We start from the raw sequence: 19,019 nt of genomic DNA, 5'->3' as shown, positions 1-19,019 counted from the left end.
GTTGACCGGCCCATTCAGCACCATCGCCCACTCCTTGTCTGTCCAATCTCTCCCTCTGTCTGTCGCCCATTTCTCTCTCAACTGCGAGGTGGAGGGTTGTGTATGGATCAGGAGGGCTTGCGCTAGCCAATGTACTATGTGGGAACCATTGCCCATAACATGGAGGTATTGCATAAAGTAGTATGTCGGTAAGTCTTCGGACATGTCGCCCCAGGCGGCAGTCAGCATACGGATGAGGGACGCGTGCAATAGGAATTGTCCATTCGGGAGGGTCGTACCTTCCGCGAGGTCCGCAAATGAGAGAAGAATACCGTCAGCGTATAGGTCTCCTAGCGCTTCCATGCCCGCATTGGACCAGCTCTCCAGCATAGCGTCCGTCAGTACTCCAGTTATCCTGGGGGTGCCCAGCAGAGGGAGTATCGGGGCATACGGTATCGTCGCTCGGGTGAGTCGTAGGCATCGCAGAAAGCACCTGTGCGCCACTGCTAGGTACAGCTGCGGGGGACGAGGAGTCCGGGTCAGCGGATGAAACAGGGTGTACATTTGTAGCTGAGACCAGGTGGTGACGTCCGTGGCGGTGTCCCCTAGGTTTTTATCACTTAGCCACCCCGACACCCACTGCATCTGCGCCGCTAGATAATACAGCTCCATGTTAGGGACTGCCAGACCCTCCCCGAGTCAGTGGGGATGTATAACTTCATCAACGCCACACGTGGTCGGCCTGCATTCCAGACTAACCCCCAGAGTAGGACCTCAAGGTCCCGGAATACCCTGTTGGGGACATAGGACGGGATATTGGCAAAGTAATACAGGAGTCTTGGTAGGACTATCATTTTGGCCAGTGTTACCCGGCACATCAGGGGTAGAGTCCTCCGAAATCCAATTTGTGCCCGAATGGAGGCAAGCGCCCGCATCAGGTTCCCCTCCAAGATATCCGTAGAGTTACGGTAAATGTGAATTCCCAGGTACCTCAACGTTGTGGGATACCATTGCAGTCTTTCGCCACCGATGTATATGTCGCTCTCGGGTGTGCCCGGGCCAAAGGAATAGGCCCCAGACTTAGCCCAGTTGACTCTCAAGACCGACATCTCCTCAAAGATGTGGAATATGTTGGCGAGGGATCCCGGGATATTAGTCAGGTCTCTGACATAGAGGAGGAGATCATCTGCGTATAGGGATATCACGTGGAGTCCATCCGCCATCGGTATCCCCCGCTCCGTACTCCGGGTCCGGAGGATCATGGCTAGGGGTTCCATGGCCAAGGAAAACAGCAGGGGCGACAGGGGGCAGCCCTGTCGGGTGCCTCGCCGTACGCGGATAGCATCAGAATGCAACGTACCAGTGCGGACTCAAACTGTGGGTCTATGGTATAATAAGCCAACCATGGTCTCGTAGCTATCCCCCAGTTCAAGTTTCTCCATGACCGCCCTTAGGTAAGGCCATTCCACCGAGTCAAATGCTTTCTCGAGGTCCAACACCAGGCACCCGGCATGTGGCCAGCGGTGTGTTGCCTACTCCTGTATACTAAATAGGCGGCGGATGTTATAGGAGGTGTGGCGTGTTGGTACAAAGCTGTTTTGATCATGGTGTACCAGGGTTGGGACTAGGGGGGCCAGCCTCCGGGCCAGGGTGGAAGCGAGGATTTTATCATCTGTGTTGAGGAGGGCCAGGGGGCGGTAGAACCCAATTGCTCGCCGTCCCTGCCGGGCTTGAGTAAGGAGATGAGGTTAGCCTCATTGAGCGTGGGGGGAAGGGAGGAGTCTTCCACAGCTGCAGCATACATTTTTAGCAGCTTGGGGATGAGTATGTCCGAGCCAGCCTTGTAAAATTCGGCGGGTAAGCCGTCTGGGCCAGGAGATTTGCCGTTTGACAGGTTAAAGATGGCCTCACGGAGTTCCTCAGGAGCAAGTTGTGCCCGAGGTCGTCCTGTTGTGCGGCCGTCAATTGAGGTAGTTGCAGTGGTGAGAGATAGTCTGTTATGTCATGTTGTGGGTCACAGAGTCGGGAGCTATATAAATCTGCGTAGTGGGTTATGAACGCTTCATGTATGTGGCGTTGTGTGTAGAGCAACCCCCTCCCTTCTACTCGTATCGCCGATATTGGGGTCATGCGGTCCTCCCGTGCAATCAGCCAGGCTAATAGTTTGCCAGGTCTCTCGCCTTGGCGATGCATGCAGGCAGAGTGTGCAGCAAAGTTGAGACCGCGCAGGCGTTCTAGGAGTCGTGTATGTTCTGTTTTTGCTTCTGTCAGGGGGTCACTTGCGCTTCCCACCGCGTCACGTTCGTGGTCTAGCAGTTCAGTTTCTAATCGTGTCAGGTCGCCCTCTAGTTGTCTCCGCATGTGAGCCTGTGTGCCCAAGCAGTGTCCCCGGATTACCACCTTGAATGCGTCCCACTCAATCTGGGGGGAGGACGCCGTATCAGTGTTGTCTTCAAAGTATTGGGCAGTTTGCGTGAGAAGGGAGTCGCGGAAGGCCGCGTCTAGTAAGAGGTCCGGTTGGAGTTGCCAGGTGGGGATGGGCGGGTGTGGACGCTCCCATACAATGGTTAGAGTGTGTGGGTTGTGGTCTGAATGTGCGCAGCCCATGTACTGTGTGTCTGCAACCAATGGAAGGAGGTCCGTGGTCACCATGAACCTGTCTAGATGCACATGTAGATCATGCGCGCCGACCAGTAGGAATAAGCCCGCGTTGTTGGGTTACGTGTCCGCCATACGTCGTGCAGGTCCCACTGTGTAGCCCAGCTAATCAATGTTTTCGCGGCGGCGTGCGTCAGCGCACCAGTCGGGGGTGGTGAAGATCGGTCTAGGGTCGCGTCTTGGACGCAGTTGTAGTCGCCCCCCAGGATCCACGGGACTCCATGCCAGGCCGCTAGCACCGCCGAGAGGTGGGTAAAGAAGCTACCCTGGTCAGTGTTCGGTGAATACAGAGAAGCCAGTATTATTGGCTGTCCATCCAGCCTACCTCGGGCTATCATGTCCCTGCCGTCCGGGTCCACATGTGTGTCCATGACCGTCCATGGGGTTCCAGTGCGGACCCACAGGAGCGCCCTGCGGGCGAAGGAGGAATACTCAGTGGCATAGAGCTGCCCGCGCCATCTACGGTGTAAAGCACGTACTCCGCCTTGTTTAAATGTGTTTCCTGTAGTAGTTCTACATGGAACTTATGGAGCTTCAAATAAGAGTAAATCTGGTATCGTCTCGATGGTGTATGCATGCCCCTGACATTCCACGTACATATCCTAATTTCAGACATGATCGTCACTTGTGTAAGATTTACCATTGTCATCCAGCCCCAATTCCCTGAGTGTGGGCCCCCATTGATCTCCCGGCACCCTCTCTATTTCCAGACCCGACACAGCTGCATTTAAATTAAGGAGCAACCCAAACAGTTCCCAAAAGATGAGGGTAAAAAAAAAAACATGGACCCTAAACTAGGCAATACAGTAAAAAATACCAAAAGGTCGGCTGCGCAACATGCTGCCGTCCAAACACTCAAGTGAGTTACAATAAGCTTCTAACTATACAATTCTAGGGGGGTGGTAGGCAATTGGCACAGTAGCGACACAACAGTATTCTTCTCAAAGAGGGGGGCTGGTGTCCCAACCCGGGCCGGCAGAATATGGGTCATATCTAACAGGCTTTACCGGATATCATCAAATGCAATGTGGTGGGAGAGTGTCCTGTTCGTTGTAATGATTGGAGGGATGGTTCGTGCGAGGACGCACGCCTTAAGCAAGGTCGGGCCTGAGACCGCCAGACCAGCAGCAAGTGTAGTCGGGGGTGGGAAGGCGTCGCAATGCCATAGTTCAAGCATTTGCAATGTCTGTAAGGTGTTACTCACTGTGTTTCGCCGATTCCATCCCATGTGTAGCAAGAGGGGGAGGCCCTCCCCCTTCGGCCTCCGTTGCCAAATGGCCCGCACCCCCTGTCGAGCAGGGGACGCAAACGTGTGACAGTGACCACAGCGTGAATGTTCTGAAAATCCCAAGGGAGGTCCCCCTCAGCCGAGCAGTTCCACTGTTTGAGGTGTGACTTCAGGTGGGTCCGTAGATTGTTGAGAATCCGGTATGCCGTAGATTGCTTCGTCGTCACTGGGAAAAGTTTGCGGACTGGCATGTGGGGCAGAGGACGGCGCCGGAGAGCTGCTGATTTCCGTAACCCTGCGGAGCACATCCTGTTGTTCCTACGAGACTAGATCCGCTGGCGGAGAGTGGGTCGTCGTTTCCTGCCGGGGCATCTCCTCCACTCCGCCATCCAGCCAGGCTTCAACCTCCTCAGGGATGGTGAAGAAGTGTGTTTTATCCTGCGCCACCACTCGTAGACGCGCCGGAAAGAGGAGCGAGTATTTGAGACCCGCTTGTCGCAGCCTGCGTTTCACCGATAGAAAGGAGTCTCTCTGTCGCTGCACCTGGATGGTGTAATCCGGGAAAAACATTACCGTGGCATTGTCTATTCAAACTTCCCCTAATTTCCTGGATTCGCGCAGGATGGCGTTGCGGTCTCTGTAGTTAAGGATGCGAAAGATCAGCGGTCTGGGGTTAGATCCCGGGGAGGGGATGTGTCTCGTGGGTACCCTGTGGGCACGTTCCACCACAAAGTGCTGCAATAGTGTCCCCTCGAGTAAGAGGTCTCTTAGCCAGTCCTCCACATGGCGCGTAGGGTCTGTCCCCTCCCATTTTTCCGGTATGCCAACCAGTCTGATGTTATTTCTTCGTGCCCGCCCTTCTGCGTCCTCAGCACTCTCCTCCAGGAATTCAACCCTGTTGAGGAGGTCACGTATATGTTTGTCCGCTTGATTCACTCGGGGTCCCAGATCAGTCACCTTGGTTTCCAGCGTGGTGGTGCGGTCTTGTAATTTCTTGTGATCGGCCTTGAGATGGGTCAGATCTATTGCCACACTGTTGATCTTGTTTTCTAGGGAGGTGCGCGTCTGTTGGAGGGACTCCTCCAGGCATTCCATCACAGTGAAGACACTATCCAATTTGGATTTCACATCGGTATCCATTGTGGGTGGTGATTTGGCCTGTTTCCCTTTCGAGGATGTGTTGCCAGTTCCAGTTCGCGTCCTCACCCCTCCAGACATGGGCAAGGCGGTGTGTGTGAGTGGTCACAGTTCACAGAGAAGGCGGGGCCCAGAGGAGAGCCCCCGCCACGGCGCTAGGGCAGGCTGGTCACCAGGCCCCCAGTCTCCAAGCGACCGGAGGGGTCTGCTCCTGCCACAGGGGGAGCGTCGGTCGGGCGCCCACTCGTCCCGGCTCCAGGGAGGTTCCAGCTAGTGGTAGTGTCTTGCTCAAATAAAGTCAATAGGTCGGGGTATGCAGGAAGGATGTCCGAAGGGCACTGCGTCAAAGCGGCTGGCCGTGTAGTGTAGGATGTATGGCGTCAAAGTCGCACGTTCTGTGGCCCCATAGCGGCAGGACCCCCGGCGGTGATGTGCTGCACCCAGCACCCAAAGCGGCAGTAGGGACCCTCCGTTTCTCTCTGCTTGGCGTTCTGTTGTGTGTAGGAGGCAAAGTCAGTAAGGGTCCGGTAGTTACTGGGGTCGTGGCTCAGGTGTGCAGTAATGTAGAGCACTCTTGTCAGGGCTGCGGCTCTCCATGGTGGCGTGCTAGGGCTACGATTGTTAGTATTAATCACGCAACACAGTGTTTACTTTCCGTGCTGTTTCTCCATTCCTGTTTTTTACTTGCAGGATTTAGAGAGACACACACGTGTCATTGGGGACCAACATTAAACATATTGCGGTCTCAGACGTGAGTGTGATTTTACTTGAACACATGGGCATTGTTTTTTTGTTTTTTTTAAATGACAGAATGCAGATAATCACATATTGCCGTTAGGTTACATAATTCCGGACACATTTCTTTAATGAAAGCAATACTAATCTGGTTATCCCCGAATAATCCCTTCGGCAGTTCAATCCACACTGATCCCCTATCCACCCCTTTATTCATCAGCAGAGCCATCTTCATCAGATTCGGGTATCGTATCACAAATGTCTCCCCGGTACACATTCCATGCCGCCCATATTTTGGTCCATTTCCGGGGGCATCTCCGATTTGTTTATACTGTATATATACTGTCTTTTCGGTCCCCATTGTAAGGTCCAAATCTCTACACCAGGTCGCCAGCGAAGGCAGCTCCACTGAACCCCACTTCTGTGCTATGTTTCGTTTTGCTACCATGAGTCCCAATGTGACCCATGTTTGCCCATGATGTATGAGATTGTTAGGTTCCCATATGTTGAGTAAGCATCTGCGCGGTTCCGGTAGAAGTGACACTCCCACTGTCTGTGATATTGTTCGCAGTACCTTCCGCCAGTAATCCGCTATTGCCGAACAGTTCCATATTGTGTGGATAAAAGAAATATCTTCCACACACCCTCTGAGGCAATATGGATGCTGCGCCCTCCCCATTTTATGTAGTGTGGTCCTGGTATAATATACTTGATGCAGGATCTTAAGCTGTACTAGCCGAAGCCTTGCGGGGATTCCTACCTCCTTGGGCGAAACCAGGGTCTCCTGCCATTCTGTGTCATCTATGTCTCCCATGTCTGTCACCCATTTGCCCCGTAAAGAATCTGTCGGGTCTGGTAGATTGTTGATCAGTTTGCGGTACGTGAAGGATGTGGTGCGTTTCGGCATGTGGTCAGTAAGCAGTTGGTCCTCCAGTGGGGAAGCTTCGGGGACTTCAGTGTCTTGTGGTAGCACCGCCAGCAATGCATGACGTATTTGTGTGTACCTGAAAGCCTCAGTCGGGCCCAATTCGTATTTTTGCTGGAGCTGATCAAATGGCAATACATTCCCTCCGTCCCACAAATCCCCCACCGTGGAGATACCTATATTGTCCCACAGTTCAAATCCCTTGCTATTTCGCAGTTTTCCTAATTGTCTAGTGCCCCAGAGTGGGGTACGTTTGGTAATGACCCCCTTCCATCCCAACTGTGTCTGTGCTGTGTGCCACAGCATGGCCTTATGCTTTGTGGGACCCTCCAGTTTCACTGCTTGCCCTTTGTTATATAGGACTGCGAGCATATTACCTGTTCCTAGTTGGGTCCTATTTGCCCTGTATGCTGGGTCATCCTGTGGTGCGTGTATCCATTGGTTAATGACCTTGAGGTGTGCCGCCCAGTAATACAACTGTATGTTGGGGAGTGCTTTTCCACCATCATACCAACTTCTATATAATTTTGCTTGCGCTATTCGTGCCAGCATGCTACCCCAGAGAAGTGTGGACACCTGTGCAGTTATTTGTTTAAAGTATTGGAGCTGGACTGGAAAGGGCGCGTTATCAAGTGCGTATAGAAACCGGGGCAGGGCCATCATCTTGTATAAAGCCGCTTTTCCCAGTAGTGTCAGGGCTAGGGATGCCCATTGTATCACGTCTCTCTTTAAGTGCTCCATAGGGGGCGCCAAATTTTTGGAGAAGAAATCCGCTACATCTGTTGTGATATGTATACCTAAGTATTTAAATGAATCCCACGAGACCACAAGTGGGCAATCAGCAGAAAGCTGTGGTGCGGGTCTCTTCAGTATATATAAAACCGATTTGGACCAGTTTATTGTGTACCCTGACACCTTTCCGAAGTTATCACATATATCAAGGAGCACCGGTATAGAGTGTTCTGGATCTGTGAGGTACACCAGTATGTCATCAGCATACAAGGAGAGACGGTCTTCCCATCCCTCCCTCCATCGGATTCCTTTTAATAATGGAGCACCTCTAATCAGTGTAGCCAGGGGCTCTAACACTAATGCGAATAGGAGCGGTGACATGGGGCATCCCTGGCGCGTCCCTCTCGCCAATGGTATTGCGCCTGAAAGGTGTCCGTTAGCCGTTACACAAGCTAGAGACCCTGTATGTAGTAGGCGGATCCACGCACAAAATTTAGGACCAAATCCTGCAAGCGAGAGATTCCAGGCGCCTGTGTCTTAATTGGATATTTGTCTATGGTGGCGTCCATTGTGGCATTGAAGTCCCCCCGATAATAAGGTCCCCCTCTGGCAGTGTAAGGAGAAAGTCGCTGAGTGTTGGGAGCGCCACTGCGTGAAGCGCTAGGGGAATGTATACCGATATCACGTTAATAAGCCTACCTTCCCATTCACCCTGCAGTGCTGCAAATCTTCCCTGGTCGTCTTTCTTAGTTTGGAGGACTATGAAGGGAGAATTTTTCCGCACCAGGATGCCCGTTCCCCTGGAACCCGACGAGAACTCTGAGTGTACTACTATCCTATACCCCTATCTGTCTAATGCCTTACATGCTGTGCCCGTGAGGTGCGTTTCCTGCAAGAGTGCTAATGCGGGGCCTTGGCGTTTCAGGGCCTGCAGTACCAGTCCCCTCTTAATCTTGTCTCCCTGTCCGTGGACATTCCACGTTACTATCACGAGGGGGGTTACTTGTGCTTCTTGGACCATGTCCTGGGTACGTTCAGTTGGGGTGTGTGTTGCCATGGGTGCATTGTGTAGATAACGTGAACTGCTGCCTACCTAAATCATGTGGAGACCTGCCGGTCAGTCGATAGTCTGCCCTGCCATCAGTGCTGTTACAAACTAGAACAAAGAAAAACATAATCCAAACTTCCTGGTCATCGAGCATCTCCGCCGGTAGCTTGTTTTCCGTCTCGAGTCAGGACATCGCTTTTTTCAGTGCCGTTGTGTCAGTCACTAAGGTTTTGGTGACTTGCTCGACTTCTGTGACTCTGTCCGCCATTTTCTGGAAGTCCGCTCTTAGTAGGGTGACGTCAGTGGAGATCGACCCTACTGTAGTTTCGACACTGGAAAGGGCCGCCATGATATCCTCTAGCGTCACCTTTTTCGGCCCTTCGCCCTCTGCCGCTTTGCCTGAGGAGTTTCGTCCCTCTGAAAGTGGTGGAAAACCTTCGCCATACACGTACTTGTCTAATTTGGATTGTGTATTTTGGGACCGTGGGCCCCTACCCGCCATGGTGTCGCCGACGGTTGTCCGGTTATGTCACTGCTCAGTGCTATTGTTTCTCTCGGGCTTGCGGTTTCCGTGGTCCACTGGTCATGTACGGCTTTACATGCAATGGTGCCAGTTCTAATGCGGAATGTCTGGGCGTGCAAGAGCTGTGATGTGCGTCGGTACCACCGCCAAGCTCCAGAAGAGACTCCAGCGGATCCAGAACGCCTCAGCCAGACTCATCCTCGACATCCCACGAACCAGCCACATCTCCGGACATCTGAGAGACCTTCACTGGCTCCCCGTCAACAAAAGAATCACCTTCCGCCTCCTCACCCACGCACACAAAGCCCTACACGACCAAGGCCCGAGCTACCTCAACAGCCGGATCAACTTCTACGCTCCCAAACGCCACCTCCGATCAGCCAACCACGCCCTCGCAGCCGTCCCCCGCATCCGAAGAGCGACCACAGGAGGAAGGTCCTTCTCCTACCTGGCCGCCAAGACCTGGAACTCCCTCCCGACCGACCTGCGCCTGACCCAAGACCACCTCTCCTTCAGGAAGAAGCTGAAGACCTGGCTGTTCGAGCAGTAGCGGCACCCCCCCTCCCCCAAGCGCCTTGAGACCCTACGGGTATGTAGCGCGCTCTATAAGTGTCATTGATTGATTGATTGATTGGTGCTTATCGTCCTGCTCCTGCGTCTATTTCAACTCTCAACCACCAGCCTGCACCACCAGCTCACCTCCAGATAGCACGCACCTTGCGAGCACTGTGCTAACCGGTCACATGGGCTCTCAGTGTCTATTATTGTGCCAAGTTTTGCCGCATTGATTGGCAATCAAAAAAGGGAGTGGGGGGGGGGGGGGCGGTGCTACGTGAACTCCTTCCAGCTGCAATTTCTGCCCTCACGGACTCCGCAAAGTCTTGGGCCCCCACGCCCCAGAGTTCGGCAGTAGTTGTGGCATTTAAGAAATTGAGTCCCCGGCTCTGTCCTTGCCACCAGGCCTCACCTTGCCGTCGCTGCTCCACTCGCTGATGCCCCCGCGGAGCTGGTAGCTACCAGGCCTATAGAGTGTGTCCAGGTCGTGTCTCCTCTCGTCGTTGCTAGGGGCGCTCACTGCGCCTGTTTCGCCACTGGCCCTGATCCGCCGCCTTCCTGCCTCGATCCGCGGTCCCGGGATAATCCAGGCCCCGGTCTCCACGTGAGTGGTAGGCCGCCACAGGTCACTTTCGGCTAGCGCTGGCACCCGGTGTCCGATTTCGACCGGAGTCTCGCCTACAGCCGCCGCTCGGTCCCAGACCTCAGCTCAGGCCCTTGGAGTGCATTCATGTGACGGATAAATGGCTGGATTAACTTGAAAGGCTACGTCGTCCTCGGAGCTCCTTCACTAAGCAGCCATCTTGCTCGGCTGCTAGCCACGCCGCCCCGGGCACTGGGTTTTTGGTGATGTTTTACATTAACTTCGTATTTTGGTATCTGCCGGACGAATTTGCTTCTCATCTCACTTAGGTATACTTGCTGTTGGGATTATTGTTCCCTTTTGACCTCGTACTGGCGGTAGAGTGTCGCAATACTTACCAAAGGTGAGGCTTCTACCTGAAATGTCTGGCACATTGAAGTGTAGTACCATAGTGTGAGCAACTGTGAGACTCACTGTATCTTTTATGCTTCTCCCAAAGTTACCAGTACTTTTTATCTTACTCCACCTCTCCAGCGTGGATGCCGGTTTTGAAGTATCACTGTCATCCCGGTGAGCGTCCTTTCTATTTACCCCCCAATTCCTAACCCCCCACCCCCTTTTCACTCCATCCTACTAACCTAGTTTTGACATGTGATCAAATGCCCTGTTACTCGAGGCTCCGTCCTTACTGGGTCTTTTTCTCTTTTTCTTTTTTCTCTATTATAGTCTACACAGTCTGTAGTATCAACGTACAGGTATGGCTACATGCTGACTTCAAATAGTAACATGGTGCTTCATTAGGTCCACTCTTATTTACCCCTCTTTACCCCTCCTTTTTCCTTCCAGTGTTTGTAACTTCATTGAGATAATACACTAGACCAGTACCTTCTTTCCCAACCCAACCGGGTTGGAATAATCACCGGTTCGGGGGTAAGTCCTTCCTAATCAACTTTGACCCTTGTCATTCATTGTCCTTTGCAAGCTATTGAATACACATTGATTCTCTTTTACAATGTCCTTTTCTTTACCCCGCGACCCTCCCTTATTTCTCTTATTGTTTAGATTCCACATACCGTCTACCTTGACTTTAGGTATGGTACTTTTCCATTCCAATTGGGGCTGCTGCCCATTGGTTTCTCAATTCTTGCCACTCTTGGACGTTTTGAGGTGACACTTGCATGAATATGCATCCTATGTATTTCACTGATTTGTTTGGTCCCTGGTGTTCGTGGTGGCACCCTGTTTTTTGTTCATTGAGCACTACTTGACTATGGTGTCATGCTGCACACCTTCGCACAATATATGTTTTCCAGTGACAATTTGCGTGATTTCCGCTGTTTCTCTGACGAAACATGTGTCGGCTGGCGGTTGTTTGTGCTGTAACACATTAAAGGAACCAAGAAACCTACTGCGAATATTGTCCTAAATGTGTTTGGATTAAGCATACACTGTTTAGTTTTAATTTGGATGTGTGCACAGGACTGTTGCAATTGCTTTATAAATGACTACTAGCTTAGTTGTAATTTTTAAATCTGGCCAACAACACCTCCATATGGGAGATGGGCCGTCCGCCATAATATAAATCAGATGCTACGGGCCCGATTACGATCTTGGCGGATGAGATACTCCATCACAATCATGACGGATATCCCGTCCATCATATTACAAGTACCATAGCATACAATTAAACTGTAATATGGCGGATGGGATAACCATCTCCTTTGTGACGGAGTAGCCATGTCCACCAAGATCATAATCTGGTCCTATGTCTCTTTAACAATTTATGTTTATGACATGCGTATATTAGTTGGGCAATTTTCATTTAAATTTTTTTTGCAGGCGACAACAGTTTCTTGTTTGAATAATATGTAAACAAATAAATAAAATAAAAGTAATAGTATGTATCAACAAAGAAAGCTAGCTATATATGACTTCATGGGTTAGACTCTGACTAGTTTTGACAGTTGGCACCTTGTAGGTGTGTTCATGAAGCCCTCACCCACCAACCTGGTTGGTGGCATGCTTCATCATCGGGCCCACCCAGTAACACCAAATGTGTCCCAGGTGTGCTACAACGCCTGATTACAGCGGAGCTGGTATATTATTGAGAGTGCAGTGTTGGGGTTTTGTGAAGTGACAGTTAAAACGGCTTGGCGGAGGTCCCAGTACCCAAGGGTAAATTAAACTTTAATAACTGGGCCGCCATCAGCGGTTAAAATAAGGCAAGGGGATGTTTGGTGGTGAGTTACGACCTCCTACATCCATTATTGGTCGACATGTTTCAGCCAGTGCCTTAGGATTCATTTGGCTTTCCTCAGGACCTATTAAAAGAGTGCTGGTGCAAGTTTAAAAAGGTGGATTAGTGTAATACAGACTATGTGTTACACTCGCTAAGGTGTTTTTCTAGGTCTGAGAGGGGGATTCCCTTCTCATGCATGCCTACACATACAACATATAGGACACAGACAAAACATGTAGGTAGAAAGAGTCACTTGGCATGTTGCTAAAGTCAAACACACGGATAAAGGCAGAGACTTAAAGTGCAAGGTGGGTAGACTAAAGTCGGCCAAAGTGTAACGGTGCTGGTGGTACCGTTAGGGTGATTATCGTTTTCTAATTAGGAGTGGTGAGGCTAGAACACGGGGATCACACACAAAAACATGATTATTATACAGTGTGAGAAAGCGTAAGGAGTTGTTCTTACGCTGTGAATTAGCAGCCAATGCTTCCGGATTGAAGTGACAAGGGGTTGACCCTGTGGGGAAAAATAGTTGGCCACTGGGGGTTAGGAGACCTGTAGGGAGGAAAAAGCGCTTACCCAGGGTTTCTGTTCAGGGATCGTCATACTCACAGCCTTTCTGATCAGAGCCTGCCGTGTACCTGTGGCATCGTCTTCACTCTCCGGTGAACTGGGCGTTGGTTGTCAGCCCATTTATATATGCGCGGTAATGATTGTCACCTGGATGGGGGAGTAAGGGTAGAAAGACTTCCCCGGGCGTGGAGCGTGTGGTAGGCGCACGCGCGGTTGCAAACGCTATGGGTTTGGTTTAGCGCATGCGTGATTCGAGTCTCCTAGAGCAGGTCTATGCATGCGTGACAGCGCATGCGCGGTAGCAGATGCTATGGATCTAGTTTAGCGCATCCGTGAAATCGTGCATGTGGGAAGAGATGGTCTATGCAAGAGCATGCATGGTTGGCAATGCGTGAACGGTGTAAGTTGGGCTTCGGGACAGTTACCCATCTGGCATTGTTAGAATGTAATGGAATTCCAAGGAATCGCATCGTTTAACCCTTCAGTTTGTAAGGAGAGGCGGTAGATCCACCGCTGCTCGTTATTAAGCATTTTTTTGTAATTGTTCACCGCACTTTCAGGCAACTGCTCAATTACGGTCCAAGTTAGGTCATTTGGGGTGTGATGATGGGTAATGAAATGGTTGGTCAATTTACTGATATTATTTTTGCACCTGATGGTGCTTCTGTGTTCCGTTATTCTAGTGCGTATTTTGCGTGTGGTCATACCTATGTAACGGAGACCACAGGTGCATGTGAGTAGGTATACCGCATTGCGTGAATTGCAGTTAGTGTGACTGCGTTGCGTCCAGACTTTGTTAGGTTCAAGTTCTAAGATTTTAGTGTGTCTAGTGAGATTACACAGACTGCAGTCATTGCAAGGGTAGTGGCCGGTGACCTTAGGAAGGCACCAAGTGCTGATAACTGTATTGGGTTGTGATCTGATCTGTGTTCTCGGGCGGGTAGACAGTAGTTGGTCCTTTAGGTTGCTGGACCATTTGTAAGCAAACCTGGGTGTGTCCCACTTTCTTTGGCCCGAGTTTGTGATCTTCCAGTTCTTACGGATCAGTTTAGCCATCTCATTTGAGGCTGTGTTGTATGTAGTTATACAGGTAAGCTGTTCTTGGTGTTCCTTTTCCGTGGTTTCAAGGAGAGCATCCCTATTCTGGTTCCGAGCTCTTTTCATGGTTTTGGAAATGATGGCTTTTGGGTAGCCGCGTTCCTCGAGTTTTTTGGCCAGTTCGGAGGATTGTCTTTGTAGTCTGCAATATGGCTACAATTCCTGCGTATTCGTAAAAATTGCCCATAGGGGAGGTTTTTCCTGAGGGGGCGAGGATGAAAGCTCGTGTAGTGGAGTAGGGAGTTCCTGGCAGTTGGTTTGTAGTACGTGGTGGTGATTAGCGCGCCTTCTTTGACCGTAATGTCTAGGTCTAGGAAGGCGAGTTGGCTAGCGCTAAAGGTGCTCGTGAATTTTAGGTAAGGGTCTCCGTTATTCAGCCATGTAAGGAATTTCTCCAGGTTTAGTTGGGACGCCTGCCAGATCATGAGGATGTCGTCTATATATAGACGCCATTGGAGGATGTGGTTCGCAAAGGGGTTGGTGTTGGCTGCAATGTGTGTTCGTTCAAAATGATGGACGTTCAGCCCCGCAACACTGGGGGCAAAAACGCTGCCTATGGAAGTTCCATTCGTCTGGAGGTAGAAGGATCCGTCATATTCATAATAGTTCTCTTTACGTGCGAGCGATGCGCATTGTAGAACGAAATCCCTGGGTGTATGATGCGGCCAGGGTGTCTGCAGAGTACCTGCAGAGTGGCATCCTGTGGGAGGCTGGTGTAAAGGCTTTCAATGTCTAATCCAACCAATAGTTGGGTGTTGGTATCAAAGGGAACGTTGTTGATCACATGCAAAAGGTGCTTTGTATCCTTAATGTAGGTGGGGGTTTGTGGCACTAGAGGATTAAGGAAGTAATCAGAGTATCGTGATAGGGGCTCAAGAAGGGAGTTGATGCCGGACACAATAGGCCTGCCAGGAGGGGGAATTATGCCTTTGTGTACCTAGGGTACCGTATAGAAGTATGGAACTCTAACTTTTTGTGGGCACAAGTATTCTGCTTCCTGTTTGGAGATGTGTTCTGCCTCACTAGCACTCTAAACCAGTGCTTGGATGGTTGTTCGTAGTTTGTTGGTTGGGTCCAGATCCAGTCTTTTGTAATTTCTTGTGTAGCTCAGCAATCTGCGACATTCTGTTCCCGTGTTCTAGCCTCACGACACCTAATTATAAAACAATAACCACCTTAACGGTACCACCAGCACCGTTACACTTTGGCCGGCTTTAGTCTACCCACCTTGCACTTTAAGTCTCGGCCTTTATCTGTGTGTTTGACTTTAGCAACATGCCAAGTGACTCTTTCTACCTACATGTTTTGTCTGTGTCCTATATGTTGTATGTGTAGGTATGCATGAGAAGGGAACCCCCTCTCACACACCTTCAAAAACACCTTAGCGAGTGTAACACATAGTCTGTGTTACACTAATCCACCTTTTTAAACTTGCACCAGCACTCTTTTAATAGGTCCTGAGGAAAGCCAGATTAATCCTAAGGCACTGGCTGAAACATGTCGACCAATAATGGATGTAGGAGGTCGTAACTCACCACCAAACATCCCCTTGCCTTATTTTAACCGCTGACGGCTGCCCAGTTATTAAAGTTTAATTTACCCTCGAGTACTGGGACCTCCGCCAAGCCGTTTTAACTGTCACTTCACTAAACCCCAACACTGCACTCTCAGTAATATACCAGCTCCGCTGTAATCAGGCGTTGTAGCACACCCGGGACACATTAGGTGTTACTAGGTGGGCCAGATGATGAAGCATGCCACCAACTAGGTTGGTGGGTGAGGGCTTTATGAACACACCTACAAGGTGCCAACTGACAAAACTAGTCAGAGTCTAACCCATAAAGTCATATATAGCTAGTCTTCTTTGTTGATACATATAATCCCACGGGGACAAGGACTAGCTATCTAGTCCTCTCTCTCTCTTGAAACGTCTATAAAAGTAATAGTGACGGCACTCAAGGCCTCAAAAAGTCTGTTAGTACAAAACAGCAATAAAATTGGCACTTTATCCTTTAAACATGCTGCTGTCACCTGTGCAGTTGATAAATTACAGAATTCTTAGTTTACACAACAGAAACAGGCTCTTACTTTTGTTTAAGTCGAACGCTGTCCCTGTGCCTATTTGTTGGCAGGAAATTAAAGGTCAGTGCAGTCCTCCAATAAAACTGGATTTAAGTATGTTAAACGAGATAAAAATTACCATTAGCGTGAAACTGCGTTCTTTGAAAAGCAATACTTAAGCATGTGCAATAAAGACAAATATCCACGTTTGTTGGTGGCTTATGAAGAAAGAGGTAAGGGTTGATGGGCAAAAGGACACACGTGTATAGTCTCCATTTCAAGTTTGTAATCAGCATTCTTTAGAAAGCACACTCTGGAGTCTGCTCGCCGCATAAAATTCCTAACCACATCGGAAAGATGGAGTAGATCATGAGGATAAACATGGCAGCTGTACTATGCATTTCATCAATACAGAATTGAAAAAAGCACAGATTAATCATTGTTCCCAGCACTTTCGTCAATGACCAACTTAGAAAACATTGAACCTTTGTGGTCCTCTTACCTGCGCTTTCTTGTTATCTCTTGACTTTTGTTCCCTCTCGACAGCCTTGATCTGAGCTAGGCGTGTCAGATTAACCACCTCCTCCCGACACTCATCTTGCTCCTTGACAAGCTTTTCTTCTTCTGCAATACACTGCTCCACCATGTGGATTTCCACCTCTGTGAGGGTGTGCTGTTTTACAAACAAACCACAGGGATACTGACCAAATGCTTCAAAACATACAACAAAACATGAAAACCAAAACTTGCTGAAAATCTGAAGAAACTCTTCGATTTTCGGCAAACAAGAGTGTCATTTTATCACCTCCCACAACTACATACAGACACCTTCCATCAAAGCACTTGGAGCAAAAGTTTCTTGCACACCTATCCCACTCTGGATTCATCAAGCACAGTTTACCCCTTACAAAAAGGATCTAGATTAATGTCATAATGCGTCTCACGTCAGGTGCGAGCAGCTGATCCAGTCATATTTTTATTTCTTCATATACTGTACTACTGGCCAGCTTTTCTTGAGGGAAAATCTAAACTCAATTCAAGAACGTACCGAAGAAACAGTACAGGGTGAACTACTCACACCTGTCATGGCTCAGCATGACATCTCGATTTAGAATTTGCAATCTGTGTGTAGAAGCATCTCTTAATTGCCCAATATCTTCTGCCTGGACTGCAGAGTGGGCACTTTCTTAGCTAGTCCTCAAACAACCATCTACAACAGTGACATGACATTTCTCCACTGAGAAGAGAAAGAAAATAGGTCAGATGTACAATGCCACTTTGCTGTTGCAAACTCTGTCATTCTCAAAATCACTGGGCTTCCAATAGCAAAATGGATTTTTTCTATTTACTAAACCCATTTTGCGATTAAGTAAAAGCCTCCATGAATTGCAAAATGGATTTACCGACTCATCCCAAATTGCAATGAGGTAAGAGGTATTCCCTAGCGCATTGCACCGAGATGCATCAATGGTTTGTGACCACAACTGCCAATCATAGGTGACTGCAAATAGTGATGTGCTTAACTAATATTAATTAGACAGGTCATTCTGTGACCTCTTGTGACTGGAGATTTTATTACACGACAGACTGGTGCCAAAATGGGGCTTTGCGGGGGTTGGCCAACCGGAGGGAGGCTCGCCCCTCCGGGGAATTTTGGGGCCCTGGGAGGAAGAGGGGGGGACGGGAATGAAAGGGGACAGGAAGGTAGGTTTGGGCTGGTTGGGCTTCTCGGGAGGATTTTGGGCTGCCTTGGACTACTTTTGGGCTGGGGGGGTATATGACCGGCCATGTTGGGTCGCTGTCCACCATTTTAGGGACAGTGACCCAGCAGTCGAGTTGTAGACAGGAGAGTTTTTGTAGTTTGGGGGTTTGTGTTGCAGTTTAGGGAGTTCGGAGGGCTTCTAGCGGCGGAGGTTGCGAGCAGTGGTTGCGATCGAGTGCCTGCTTGCAGCGGATAATTTCGGTGTGCGGAACCGGACAGGCTGGAGCGGCATTACCTGACGGGCGGCATGGCGGAGAAGGCGCTTTCCGATCCCCGAATGCGGGAGGCTCTGCGCCTCCTGGGGGAAGCTGGCAGGATGGACCTGCTTCGAGGCGATGTGCGGGTAAGGCCGCCGCGGCGCGCTGCAGATGGCGCCGCGGCGGTGGTTGGGGCCTGTGAGCCGCCGAGGTCACGGGCGTGGAGGGAGGAGGGGGCGGGGAAGGGAGGCGGAGTGACGAGCGGCGGCCGTCGGCAGGTGGCTGGGGCGCCGAAACGGGGAAAAGGATCAGCGAAGAAGCGAGGAGGAGCGCGGAAGGGGCCGCTGGTGTTCGTGGAGGGGGCGGGGGCGAGGGGGTGCTGCGAGATAGAGGCAGCCGTGGCACTGGAGGAAGGCACTCAAAGGGGATCAAAGGGGGCTGTCAGTGGGGTGAGGGTGGGGGGGTGCCAGAAAGAAGAGGAGGAGTGCCCGGTTGCAGGTGTTGGCAGGGGGGGAGGGGGTCAGGAGCCCGTGGTGCAGGAGGGGGGTGTGCTCGGTGGAGGGGGTAACAGGGGGATGACTGGCTTTCAGGGTGTGGGAAGTGGGGAGGTGGGGGGAGGGGGGTCGGCCCAGGATGCGGACGGGGGGGCTGGGGCTGAGGGCCAGCTGGAGGGGCGGTGGCTCTCCGTTGCTGATTGAAGAATCAGAGGTGGAGGGAGGGGCAGGAGAGGAGAGCGATCTAGACTGGGGGTCATCGTCGGAGGGGGCGCGGTGGGGCCCATCAGGCCGGTGTCGCCACGGGGGGCGAAGGTGGATGGGGGTGGGGGTGTAAAGGCGAGAGTGGATGGGGGGCAGGGGAGAGGCGAGTTGTCGTGGGGGGCGGGGGCGGAAAGGGGTGGCGGAGGGGGGTAGGGAGGGGGGGTACGGAGAGTGGAGTCATGAGGGTGTAGGGGCGGTGGGGGGTAGCGGGGGGTTTCGCGGGGTGTG

The 19,019-nt window shown here is 50.9% G+C and overlaps 1 protein-coding gene across 2 annotated transcripts in view; it reads right to left on the bottom strand.

Annotated features, from left to right (window-relative positions):
- CCDC146 (coiled-coil domain containing 146) overlaps positions 1 to 19,019 on the bottom strand; it is a 1,211,813-nt gene that overhangs the window by 363,198 nt on the left and 829,596 nt on the right. For both annotated transcript variants that reach the window (XM_086967356.1, XM_086967357.1), the window contains one exon: positions 16,577 to 16,747. In XM_086967356.1, coding sequence (XP_086823482.1) covers positions 16,577 to 16,747 — 171 coding nt within the window. The remainder of the gene's footprint in view (positions 1 to 16,576; positions 16,748 to 19,019) is intronic.

Source organism: Lissotriton vulgaris, chromosome 1_1, assembly GCF_964263255.1.
Source record: "Lissotriton vulgaris chromosome 1_1, aLisVul1.2, whole genome shotgun sequence".
Lineage (NCBI taxonomy): Eukaryota > Metazoa > Chordata > Amphibia > Caudata > Salamandridae > Lissotriton > Lissotriton vulgaris.
Note: the sequence above shows the minus strand (reverse complement) of the source record. Positions and strands in the feature narration are given on the sequence as shown.